The 14,078-nt window shown below is 43.0% G+C and overlaps 1 protein-coding gene across 1 annotated transcript in view; it reads right to left on the minus strand.

Annotated features, from left to right (window-relative positions):
* Positions 1 to 10,623, minus strand: part of arhgef39 (Rho guanine nucleotide exchange factor (GEF) 39) — a 61,740-nt gene extending 51,117 nt beyond the window's left edge. The window contains exon 1 of the mRNA XM_020515963.2: positions 10,547 to 10,623. Coding sequence (XP_020371552.2) covers positions 10,547 to 10,589 — 43 coding nt within the window. The 5' untranslated portion in view covers positions 10,590 to 10,623. The remainder of the gene's footprint in view (positions 1 to 10,546) is intronic.
* Between the last annotated feature and the right edge of the window lie 3,455 nt (positions 10,624 to 14,078).

Here is a 14,078-nt window from a genome sequence, read left to right on the forward strand (position 1 = left end):
GAACTCTCACCATCTTAGAGAAAAGGTCTTCGTTATTAACCTTATCTGTGCCTCTCATGCTTTTATAAGCCTCTATAAAGGTCATTTCTCAACCTGCTACTCTCCAATGAAAAATAGCCTCAGCCTATCCAGCCTACTTTTATAACTCAAACTCTCCATTCCCAGCAACATCCTGGAAAATCTTTTCTGAACCCTCTCCAGTTTAATAATATCCTTCCTATAACAGGCTGACCAGAACTGGACACAGTATTCCAGAAAAGGCCTCACCAACATCCTGTACAATCTTAACATGATATCCAAACTCCTACACTCACAGGTCTGAGCAATAAAGACCAGCATGCTAAACACTTTCCTAAACACCCTGTCTACCCGTGATGCAAATTTCAAATAATTATGTCCCTGAACCCCTAGGTGTCTCTGTTCTCCATCACTACCCAGGGTCCTACCATTAATATATATTAAGTCCTGCCCTTGTTTGTTTTACCAAAATGCAAAATACCTCACATTTATCCAAATTAACTCCAATTGCCATTCCTCAGTCCATTGGCCCCAATTGATCAAGATCTCTTTGTAATTTTAGATAACCTTCTTCACTGTCCACCATACCACCAATTCTGGTGTCATCTGCAAACTTTTTAACCATGCCTTCTATATTCTCATCCTAATCATTTATATGACAAATTAAAGTGGACTCAGTGCTAATCCCTGTCGAACACCACTGCTCACAGATCTCCAGTCTGAAATAAACCCCCCGTCATTCCCCTGTCTCCTTCCATCAAGCCAATTTTGTGTCCAGTTAGCAAGTTCGCTATGAATCCCTTATGATCTAAGTTTACTAATTAGTCTACCATGCGGAACCTTACCAAAGGCATTACTAAATTCCACGTAAACAACGTCTACTGCCCTGCCTTCAATTTTTTTTGTTTCTTTCTCAAAAAAAGCTCAATCAAGTTTGTGAGACATGATTTCCCTCACACAAAAACATGCTGGCTACCATTAATCAGTCCATGGATACCAAATGCATGTAAATCCTATCTTTCAGAATCACCTCCACCAATTTGTCAGATTCACAGGTCTATAGCTCCCAGGCTTCTCCTTACTGCCATTCTTAAATAAACAGTAGCTACCCTCCAGTCCTCCGGCACTTCATCAATGGTTATAGATAATACAAATAATTCTGCCAGCTATCCCGCAATTTCCTAACTTCCCACAACACCATGAGTTGTTATTTTCAGCAATAACCTTTGATGTGGCACCTTATTAAAAGCCTTCTGAAAATCCGAGCACAAAATTCAAAGTTTCCCCTTTATCCACAGCGCACGTTACTTCCTCAAAACAACTCCAATAAATTTGTTAAATGTGGAATCGCTTTCACAAGATCATGTTATTTTTCATAAATTGCCTTTGCAGATTTCTTTGGACCGGCTCCACTTGGTCAATGATTGTATTCCCTCCAACACAGTGTGCTCCCCAGGCGACTGCAACAGATACACAGGGGTCTGGATGTCTCAGGAGCTGATGGCCTGGTGCTTGCTGTACTGAGCCAGACCGGAAGCCTCACCCATGATGCATTTGAAAATATCTTTAACAAACTCTCAGCCGTGGAGGAGATTTTGGACTTGCTTCATCATTTTTTAGATGCAGATGAAACTGACACTCCTTCGTCTTTGAAAAAATGTTCACCACTCACCCTTTGTGGCTTCCTCATGAATTTTTCTGCACCCTTCTAAGAAGCTCCTCTTACTTTTTGTCAGCCACAATCACCATCAGCGTGAAACACCAAACTGTGTTGACTGTTCAATTACTCAACTTTTCTAGGTTTCCTGTGATAACTTCTTCATTAATGCATTCAACATCTTCCCTAAAACAGGCATTAAGCTAACTAGCCTTTAGTTGACTGCTTTCTGCCTTCCTCCCTTTTCGAATAAGGAAGTTACACTCACTATTTTCCAATCTGATCACTTTCACTGAACCAAGTGAGCTTTGGAAAATTAAAACCAATGGATTAACTATTTCACAAGCCACTATTTTGATGAGCTTAGGATGAAGTCCATCAGGACCCAGGGACTTGGCATTCTACAGTTAGAAACATTTTTGCTCACCATCATGGTATGGTTTCATAATTTATTCAGTTCTTCCCTCCTTTTTCAATTCATCTATCATCATTTCATTTTAATTCCGCAGACTCTCTCTCTTTAGGACCAACACTCATTTAATTAACTCTTTCCTTTATTAAATATCTACTGAAACTCCTGTCTCTTTTTACATTTTTAGCTAGTTTTCTCACGCACTCAAATTTTCCCTTCCTTATTAAGCTTCTAGTTATTTTCTGCTTTTTTAATATATTCAAAACAATCTTCTGCCCTGGCACCCAACTTTGCATAGTTATACACCTTTTCTTTAAGCTTGATATTATCTTTATTGTTTTTAGTTAATAGCACTCCACTTGCCTTTTTCTTTCTCTTTGGAATTTATTTATTCTGTGTATTGTGAAATATCCCCTTACATACCTGCCGTTGCAATTCCCTCAACCTAATGTGACAGTTCACTTCAGCTAGCTCTGCTCTCATGCCCTCCTAATTGCCCTATTTAAGTTCAAAATAATAATTTTGAAGCCACTTGTTTCTCCCTCAAATGGAACCTAAAATTCGGTAATATCACAGTCATTGCTACCAAGGCAACACATTGTGGAGCTGGAGGAACACTGCAGATCAGGCAGCAAAGGAGCAGGAAAGTTGATGTTTCGGGTTGGGATCCTTCTTCAGAAATGGGGAGGGGGAAGGGAGCTGGGAAACCACGGACATACAATCCCTGTACACTTCTTTCCCCCACACAAATGGCCTAAAAGCCCTCTGCTTCTTCCTCTCCCACAGGCCCAACCAGTCCCCCTCCACCGACACCCTCATCTGCTTAACCAAACTCATCCTTTAACTCCTCCCACTTCCTACAAACTAAACGGGTGGCTATGGGCATCCATATGCCTGCCGCTTCGTAGGCCACGTGGAACAGTCCCTTTTCTGCTGTTACACCAGCACCATCCCTGACCTCTTCCTCCGCTACATTGGTGACTGTATCGGCGCTGCCTTGTGTTCACATGAGGAGCTTGAACAGTTCATGAACTTTAAACTAAAAAGTTTCACCTCAACCTCAAATTCACCTGGACCATCTCTGATACCTCCCTCTCCTTCCTGGATCTCTTCATCTCAATCTCTGGAAACTGCCTCAGACCGACATCTATTTCAAGCCCACCGACTCCCACAGCTACCTTGACGACACCTCCTCTCACCCATCCTCCTGCAAGAATCCGCTCCCATATTCCCAATTCCTCCACCTCTGCTGCATCTGCTCCCAAGATGGAGCGTTGCCCTCCCAGACATCCTAAATGTCCTATTATTTCAAGGACCACAACTTCCCACCTCTGGTGATCAAAAATGCCCTCAACCGTAACTCTTGCATTTCCCGCACTTCTGCCCTCAAACCCCCGCCCCCTGAGAAAAATAAAGACAGAGACCCCAGTCCTCACATATGACCCACCAACCTCCGCATCCAGCGCATCATTCTCCACCACTTCCGCCACCTACAATCTGACCCCTTGACCAAAGAGATATTTCTCTCTCCAACCCATCTGTCTTTCATAGGGACTGCTTACTCCATGACTCCCTCGCCCGCTCCGTTCTCTCCACTAACCGCACCACACCCGGCACCTTTCCCTACAACTGCAGTAAGTGCTACACCTGCCCCTACACCGCCCCGCTCACCTTCAGCCAAGACCCAAAGCAAATTTTTCACATCTGACAGGGGTTCAACTGCACATCCTCCAACCTGGTCTACTGTATCTGTTGCTCCCGATGTGGCCTCCTCTATATCGGTGAGACCAAATGCAGACTCAGGGACCATTTTGTGGGCCATCTGCGCTCTGTACGCGATAATCGATAACACCTTCCGGTCGCCAGCCATTTTAACTCCCCCTCCCACTCCCTTAATGACATGTTCATCCTGGGCCTCCTCCAGTGTCACAATGATACCACACGTGAACTGGAGGAGCAGCACCTCATATTCCGCCTACAGCTTACAGCTCGATGGCCTTAACATAGAATTCACCAGTTTTAAAATCCCCCACCCCTCACCCTCATCCCACGTTCAACCCTACCTCTCATTCCCGCCTCCTTGACCTGACACCAACCTGCCCATCTTCTCTCCCACCTATCTGCCCCACCCTTCCCACTGACCAATTCCCATCACTCCCTACTTGCACTCACCTATCACTATCCCATCTACCTTTCCCAGCCCCACCCCTCCTCCATTTATTTCCCAGCTCCCTTCCCCCTCTCCATTTCTGAAAAAGGGTCCCGACCCAAAATGTCATCTTTCTTTCTCCTCTGATGCTGCCTGGCCTGCTGTGCTCCTCCAGCTCCACACTGTTATCTCTGACTCCAGCATCTGCAGTTCTTGCTGTCTCCCATTGCTACCTAGAGACACCTTCACAAGGAGGCCAGGCATTAATCGCATGTCGTTGCACCAGGTCTAATATATTTCTTTCCTTATATTCCATTCTACTGGGCAGTTATTATTATAACTTCCTCGTGTCTTGGCCTTATTTTTCATTTTGGCCCAAACCTTTCCTGTATCTTGCTTTCCTCATCTTACAGCACTTTTCTCTACTATACCATTATTAATTAACAAAACCAACTTGTCATCTTTTCCTAGGTTCCCACCATTTCTAAATGTCCTGTATCCTTCAATATTCAAGTCTCAATCTATGTTTGACTGAAGTTACGCATTTCTATTCATCCTTTTGGTTCATCTGTTAATTCTGACATTATGTGCATTCAGAAGCAGACCCTTTAGTTTTGGTCTATTTTTTTCTTTTCTAGTCTCCAACTTTCCATCTAATTTAGTCTTAGATTTGTCCATCTGATCCCTTCCTGTCCAGCCATAGGAAGATCTTTTTCTCTTTGTCTTTTCTATACTTTCATTTACCACATCTTTCTAAGCTTGATTCTTCGCTCCCACTATTTATTTAGAACCCTCCCTACTTCCCTAGTTAAACAGCTTGCTAGAACACTGGCCCCAACATAGTTCAAAGTGGAGGCAGTCCCAATGGTACAGATCCCACTTTCTCCACTCTCACACAAATCGGAATGCACTTCTCTCATGCCAGTTTTTATCAGCTAGCTCCTCATATTGCCAATATGTAGCTTTTTCCTTTGTCCTGCTTGTCATCAGTACTTTTGTGGACCATGACAATTTTACTCTCTTCTTTATAACTCAAACCTTCTATACCCGGCAACATCCTGGTAAATCTCTTCTGAACTGAGTTATACAACCTCAAGCAGCAAGCACTACTGGCAAATTACTGCCCTGGACCATTGGCATCTAGGACCTCCTTCATCCTGCCATTACATCACACAAATGTTCTGATTAACTTGTAATGAATAAAACCTACCACACCCTATAAGATTTCTTACTGCTTGTAATCTTTACTAATATTAATGAAACATATCAACTACCAAAAAATCTCCTAAGCTTTAAAACATAATGTAAATGAGCAACCAATTTGGGCAGCACAGAGGCTCAGCAATTAGCACTGCTGCCTCACAGCGCCGGCGACCCAGGTTCAATTCCACCCTCAGATGACTGTCTGTGCGGAATTTGCATGTTCTCCCAGTGTCTGCGTGGGTTTCCTCTGGGTACTCCTGTTTCCTTCCACAGTCCAAAGATGTGCAGGCTAGGTGGATTGGCCATGCTAAATTGCCCAGAGTGTTCAGGGATGTGTAGCTTAGGTAGGTTATAGGGAGATGGGTATGGGTGGGATGCTTCAAGGGTCGGTGTGGACTTGTTGGGCCAAACGGCCTGTTTCTACACTGTACAGATTCTATGATTCTATGAATTACAAATCCATTGGTCTGTGAAGTTATCTTTTATTTTTATGCAAATACAATTTTGGATGGGGATATTCGCAGAGCTAATTCCCCACTGGCTCTCAGTTATGCTATTTTTGATAGGCGGACAAAATTAGAACAAGGAAGAAACACCTCCCTGCCCTCCTCACCCTTCTCCCTTAATCACTAAGCTCTCAAGGCTGCAGTACATTTCAGCAGCACTCCAGCATACAGTTTAAATTGTTACAAACCACCACCCCCATCATAAAACTCAAACGATCACTACCCAAACCAGTGAGGAATCTCAAAGGTCCATGCAGTCCTGATTCACTTGTAGCAGGCATGTTGACATCAATGCAATTTGCTCACAATATGCAACAAAACACAACAACTGAGAAAGGCAGGCCGATTCAACAAGATGGATACAACGCAACTCTTCAAATGAATAAAATAACGCAGAGCCAAAGGACACGACCTGAGATTTCAAACTAAACCTGTTCAGGGCCTGCCATATTGGTGTCCCACATCCCAAGTCAGTGCCCCAGCACCAACCTGTGTAAATGCCAATTAAATTGGTGAAAAATGCCATGTGTCTCATATCATTCATCATTGGCTGTCCCTCGCAGACAAGGAAGACTCTCTTCCACTCTCAGGGCGAGTCCGTAGGTGGTTGTATAGTCTGGTGCGGCTACCGCAGGCTCTGCCACACTTGGGAAGGGGTGGGTGGGGCTTTGGTTTGTGGCAGCGCGCTCCCTCACGCTGTTTTCACCTATCTTCCGCATTTTCTCCATGGCAGGTCGCGAGGCGCTCGACCCTTTCTCAGATGCTCCTCCTCCGCTTTAGATGGTCTTGGGCCAGTGGTTCCCAGATGTCTGTGGGAATGCCGCGCTTCACCAGTGAGGCCTTGAAGGAATCCCTGAAGTGTTTTCTCTGTCCACCTGGGGCTTGCCTGCCGTTTCGGAGCGGGGAGCAGAGCACCTGCCCGACATTGATGCCTCATATAGGCTGCGGCTGACAGGATAGACTACTAAGCAGTGAGGACTGTACCCCATTGAAGTTTGAAAGCACATTCTAAATACAAGCTCAATTGTTAATCTATTTATCAAAACAGATGGATTTTGCTAATAGTATGTACTGACCAAGGTACTTGTAAAACAAAGACACAAATTAAACAATTTTATGCTACATAATTCCATTTCTAAATGTTAGGGTAAAGCAATGATCTGCAAGATTGATTTCTGATCTTCGCATGTGTCATGTGAAGGAACAAAATATATTTTCTTTGCCCACCGGGGGCAAGAATGCACTTAAAAATAACACCATATTGTAAAATAAATTCCTCAACACAAAGTTCGAATCTTAGAAATGACAACGTGCTTCCTCCTCTGTAACCGAATCACAGGGACAAGTGAAAGCAAGTGTTTCGCAGTCCAACTACAGCCTAAAAATGGGCTATGCCAGAGGAGACCTGCTAGTTGCACTATTTCACATTCAGACAGCAATTATATACATCAAAGATTGGATGACCCTGAAAGGACGCCATTAAAAACAGGTGAAGTAAGGGTCAAACACTCTCTTATTCATAATGCCCAATATTGGCTGACAAAGCCAACATCTAGTAGTCTTAATTATGTGATAGCCTCTATAATACAAACGTCAGTTCCACTCCAAGACTCTGTCACTTTAATTCCAGTTTTGCCAAGTGCCATTCACCTCATGCTTTCCTTAGTAGTGTCATTTCTAATGTAGCAGTAAGCCTGTGTTGTTAGTTGGCACTAAGAGTTTAACAGTAATTAACCCCTGCACTATCCCCAGGGAGCAGTACATCAGCAACTTGCCAAAACACTGTAAACAAGCAGCCTCTGATCAATGGAGAATGCTGCTGGCTCAAGAGCACAGTAATAATGCAAGCAATTTCTACATGTATAAACCTGCACAACTAATGACTCAAGTGTGACATTATCTGCAGAAATAAGTGCGCTGGAAGTACAGAATTCTGTTTTTCAATTTATAAATGCAACAAAGATTAGAATAGATGATTTGAACACAAAATAAACCCAGTTGGTTTTCTGAATATAGGTACTGTAAGTGGGCTATTAATGTGGACATGTTGCAAGCATTTTACTTGGCCAGATAACATTCTTCCCTCCTACAGTAAAATGGTCTACAATGAACCCAAGTACTTAGCAGTGATAGTTTTAGAAATTCTTGGCACTGAAGGCTTGCCATTTCAAATTCTGTCAGCTAATAAATTAAAAATCTTAATTCCAGTTTCACAAACCAGAAGCAGCAACGGCCAAGAATAGAGAATTTTTATCTCAGTAAATCCCAAGCAACACCTCTGACTCTTCAATGTCAGCCCCAAATGGTTTAGAAAAGGGACAGAATCCTAACATTAACAGTGTTGTTGCTAGCAGCCACAACGTATAAATGATACATTTATTTTTACTGTCCTGTATCACTATCCAAAAATATCTGACTCCCATGGATTTGAAAACTCCACTCGAGCAAGTAGCAGAGAGAGGCTGGGATGAAAGTCTACTGATTTCCGTTTATTCTTGTGGAAAGGCATCCCAAAGCCCAAACACAACAGTGGTTTCTTAGGGAATACCCACCAACATTGCCAGGTTGGCTTCATGGGAACTCCACAAAAGGTGGAGCTAATCTTCCTGCAAATCACCGTGTCAATTTGGAAACCTGGGCACATTCACACAGGCGAAGTGACAACGTGAATTGCGGCTGATACCAAAATGTCAGCTCCACGCAGCAGCAAGGAACAAGACCTCGGCTAGTTCAGGGAAGGGAGTGACATGCCAGAAGATCAAGCCAGTATTACTTTCCTTCAGTCTGTTTTCGATTGCTCTTCATTTCTCAGTTTAATTGCAGAAACAGCATGGCATGATATTGGCTCCATCTGTCACGTCCTTATTTTCGCTGGAGGACAAAACGAGGCAATTTTTTGGAAAAATTACTTTTCTATTAGTCCAGAAGAGCAGGCTTGTGGATTAGTAGGGGACTAATGGGGCACTCAGCAAAATATAAATTATAGTTATCAGCATAACCAGCTGGTAATAAGACCAAAAGAAATGTAAATTCTCAGTGAATCCATTTGGAGAGTGGAATCCCGGAGCACTAATCTTCAGAATCCCTAAATATTCATCTTGATCGTTTCAACAGGGAGATGCAAAAGACCTCCCAAGTATTTAACCCTTTGATGCTGAACATCACAAACAGACCTCACAAATTTTAGAATGGTCAAAAGCGTGTTTGGTCTAACTTAACAAGGCAGCCTCTTGGTGCAAAACAACTTGTTTGTAAAACATTTTAGTCATCACTCAGTGGCAAAGTGAGCAACTCTATGGACATAACAGAAAGCTTTTTTGTCACATTTTAGTGTTCTGTAGCCATTTATCTAGCTGGAAGTTACTTTAAAATGCACTTTGAGCCAAGGTTTTCTTCAAAGGGGCTTAGCCCCTCAGAATTGCAGCATGCCGCTCGAGAATTCAAACTCAGGAGGAATGAGGTTGTTACAATGATCATGAAATGTTTTCCCAGAGTTCAAACAATGGGCAATTTGGTGGCTTGGCCCCTTGAGAAATAAACACTTCGCACCCTTGAAGTTGGGAGGCTTTTGATCTCATCCTGCGAGCAGTCAGGGATAAAGCTGAACACGTGCACTGAGGAAGGCCATTTGCTATTTGGAAACTAAACTCCACAGGCGGTCAAGAGAAAAGGCAGTGTGCAGGGACAGTTGTTCCACACCAGCGCCAGACGCTAGTGAGCTGTCCAAGTTAGATGACCCACTGGAGTTGTGGCTCTCACTATTGTATTGGCAGAAGTAAACGTAACCAGTTCTGACCACATCTTTGACTTTTTGCGTGTGCTGTGGAATAAAGAAGTATAATAATTGAACTGAACCTGGCCTCATTTAGCATTATTGCTTAGTCCACCTATGAGGCAATTGTAAAATACTTCAATTCAGGTACCAAGGGAATTCTGTCCTTACTAGTATGGGACTGGCTACCAAAAAAATATAGAGGGTGTGGCGCATGCCAACTCCGATAAAGGTCAATTACTCATGTCACTTGTAGAACTGACTGATACCTTCTTGTCATCAGTGGTATCCAAAGACGGCCCAAACACTCAACAGTCTCACTTGCTCAAAACCAAACTCATTGCAGCCACTAAGAAATTTGGTGATAAATCTCCAGAATCCCACATTTATAACTCAGAATTTGGCAATAGTCTGTTCACAATGACCATTGATGTAATTTCTGTGTAAAACACCACTACTGGTATGATATCCTCTCAGTATTCACTATATGTTAGCCCACACAATGTATACCACAAAGACCAAGCTCTCATTGAAGCAGATGTCCTGAAGTTTAATAGTAACACTCACTATTCACTCTGCTGCAAGATCTCAGATATACACATAGTCTGGGTTCTGTGCTTACCCTGAAGATGAAGATACAGTGACTGCAAGCAAGCTACAACTATTACTACTCTGGAAGGTTATCTTTACACTGGAATGTCACATCCCATGATGTCATTTACTGTCATAAAGGTACACTGCCTACCTGGACTGGAATGTATGCAACAATACAAATCTTCATGAGAAAGAATTCCAGCTTATCTTGTAGACCAACAGGAGAAATACTTACTCAGAAGCATTTTCATTGGAGTTTGAAATGATGATGCAGACATGATGGCGTGGAGATATTTTCTGGTAAAGGAAAAGAAACCTAGAAAAGGGAAGGGGATAAATCCCTTGTGAAATCAAGGTTCATTTTAACCCTTATTCTATTAATTGTGAAAGAAGAGTAGACGAGATGGTATAGATAGGGATAATGTGACTGTACTAGTATTCAAATGCCTAGGTTATTTGCTTGGAGTTCAAAGCCCACCATGACAGCTGATGGACTTTGAACTCCACATCTGGAATACAAATACAAACTCCACAGGCGGTCAAGAGAAAAAGCAGTGTGCAGGGACAGTTGTTCCACACCAGCGCCAGACGCTAGTGAGCTGTCCAAGTTAGATGACCCACTGGAGTTGTGGCTCTCACTATTGTATTGGCAGAAGTAAACGTAATCAACCAGTTCTGACCACATCTTTGACTTTTTGTGTGTGCTGTGGAATAAAGAAGTATAATAATTAAACTGAACCTGGCCTCATTTAGCATTATAGTTTAGTCCACCTATGAGGCAATTGTAAAATACTTCAATTCAGATACCAAGGGTGAAACTGTCATTGATAGGTTTTTATAACAATCTATTTCACTCATTTTCTGCAGGGAAATCAGTCACCCATAGCTCCCTAAGGACGTGATTCCAAACCCAAATGTGATCAGCTCCAAACTACTCTCCAAGATGGCATTTTTAAAACTTAGTTCAACGGGATGAGCAACAAATTCTAACATTACCAGCCCAAAAAAGAATAAAGAAATAAAGCGAACAGAACATAAATGGATATTCAAAAATACTCAAAACAGTACATTCAGAAAAATATAAACAAGGAAGGGGTAGTTTTGGAGTTCTGACAAGACAAGGCACAAGTTGGGGAAGTGGGGTAATTTCAGAACCAAGACAATAGATGGCATGGACACCAATGATGGTCATGGAAATGCTAGAATGCAAGGCCCAAGCAGCAGAAAGCACAGCCAACAAGGTTATGCATAAGAATGGCTGTGAACAAGAGATCAGAGATAGAAATGACACCTTGAAGTAATCTCTTTGACCAACCAATGTCTTTTGGTCACCTAAGCTAATATTGTCTTATGACGCTTGGCATCAAATTTTGTTTTATAATGCCTCTCTGAAGCACATTGGGAATATTTTATTGCATTGAGGTTATTGTAGCATAGTGATGATGCAACTGGATTCATGGCCCGGACAAAGGAGTTTAAATCACGCTATGAAACTTGAAAAAATTCAGTTCATTAAATAACTGCAGATTTGAACATGGTAATTGTGAAACTGCCAAAACTGCCATACAAAAAGATGTCAATTCATAACTAAACTACAGTTCTTATCTGGTCTAGCCTATAAGTTACTCCAGACCCACAGCAATATGGTCAACTCTAAATGCCCTCTGAAATAGCCTAGGGAGCCACTCAGTCACATCAAATTCCTGCAAAATAAAAACTGGAATAGACCTTTAACAAACCACTTGACATCAACCAATGTTACAGATTATAATGTGGAGTCCACAGTCTGAAATGGAAACAAGTTACTTTTCCATTCACGACCCACACCCCCCTCAACCCATACACTTGGGGTGGCACGGTGGTGAGCACTGCTGCCTCACAGTGCCAGGTTCAATACCAGCCTTAGGTAATTATCTGTGTGGAGTTGGCACATTCTCCCCGTGTCTGTGTGGGTTTCCTCCAGGTGCTCCGGTTTCCTCCCACAATCCAAAGATGTGCAAATTATGTGAACTGGCCATGCTAAATTGCCCATAATGTCCACGGATGTGCAAGCTAGGTGGGTTAGCCATAGGAAATGTGAAGTTATGGGGATAGAGTTGGGGGTGGGTGTGAGTGGGATGCTCTTCAGAAATTTGGCGCAGACCTGATGGGCTGAATGACTTCTTTCCACACTGCAGGGATTCTATGATTCTATCCCATTATGATCACTTAACCCTCGAGGATCAATATCTTGGGAGTTACCACTGACCAGAAAGTGAACTGGACCAGCCAAATAATGCAGAAACTGGGCATTATGTGGCAAATAACTCACCTAGCTCCTAAAAGCTTGGCCACCATCTGAAAGGCACAGTTCAAGACTGGGTTCACAATCATCTCTGTACGCCTGGATGCGTGCAGCTCCAAAAACAGGGGAAGGTCAACTCCATCAGCCCAAGCCAATCCACTTGATGGCAACCTGTCCACCACAATAATATTCATTCCCTTCATCATTGGCACAGACTGGCAAAAGAGGGAACCACCTACAACATGCACTGCACAAATTCCCCAAGGCGCAATGGCACCTTCCTAAGGATATGGAATTAGTACCATCTGCAAATTCCCTCCAAGTCACACCGAATCCTGCATAGAAGTGTTATCGCCATTGCTGCACGGGCATTGGATCACAATCCTGGAGCTCCCTTGCTAACGGCACCAGTTGGTGTGCCCACTTCAGCGGTTCGAGAAGGCAGCTCACCAGCACTCTCTCCAAGACAATTAAAGGCAGGCAATTGGTGCTGTTCACGCCAGCCACACCCGTATACTTTAAAAGCACTCTCTTCCATTCTCTCCACCCTGGGTTTTCTCTCTTATTCTCTTCTCCCTGAATCCTGTTTCTTTTATTTCACTCACTCACTATTTCTGTGCCATGATGTGAAGGTGTTGGTGTTGGACTGGGGTAGACAAGGTCAGACATTACACAACACCAGGTTATAGTCCAACAGGTTTATTTGAAGTCACTTCACCTGATGAAGGAGCAGTGCTCCAAAAGCTTGTGATTTCAAATAAACCTGTTGACTATAACTTGGTGTCGTGTGATATCTGACCATATTTCTGTCCCAGGTTAATTATTCTCCCACTCACTCTATCGTGGTTTGCCTCTTTTTTCCTTTTCTCTTAGAATTCCTCTCTCACACTCTTCTCTCCCTCCATCCCAGTATCAATCAATCTCTCTCTCTCTCTCTCCACCTGTCCATTCCGGGCTCTCTCACACTCCGTAAATCCCAGGCTCCTATTTCAAGGTTTTACAATCTCTCGTTCGGTATCCCAAGGGGTTTTCTCACTCTCTCTTTCTCCCTCTATTGCAGGCGTTTCCTCATTCTCTCTCTCTCTATTCCGGGGGTTTTCTCATTCTCCTTCACTTTCTCTCTCACTCTCTCTCTATTCCAGGGTTTTTCTCATTCTCTCTCTCTATTCTGAGGGTTTTCTCATTCTCTCTCTCTATATTCCGAGGGTTTTCTCATTCTCTCTCTCTCTCTCCCCATTCCAGGGGTTTTCTCATTCTCATTCTCTCTCTCTCTCTATTCCGAAGGTTTTCTTATTCTCATTCTCTCTCTATTCCGGGGTTTTTCTTATTCTCATTCTTTCTCTATTCCAGGGTTTTTCTCATTCTCTCTCTCTCTCTCTCTCTCTATTCCGAGGTTTTTTCTCATTCTGTCTCTCTTTTCCGACAGTTTTCTCATTCTCTCTCTCTCTATTCCGAGGGTTTTCTCATTCTCTCTCTCTCTCTC

This window comes from Rhincodon typus, chromosome 22 (genome assembly GCF_021869965.1).
Source record: "Rhincodon typus isolate 14 chromosome 22, sRhiTyp1.1, whole genome shotgun sequence".
Classification (NCBI taxonomy): domain Eukaryota; kingdom Metazoa; phylum Chordata; class Chondrichthyes; order Orectolobiformes; family Rhincodontidae; genus Rhincodon; species Rhincodon typus.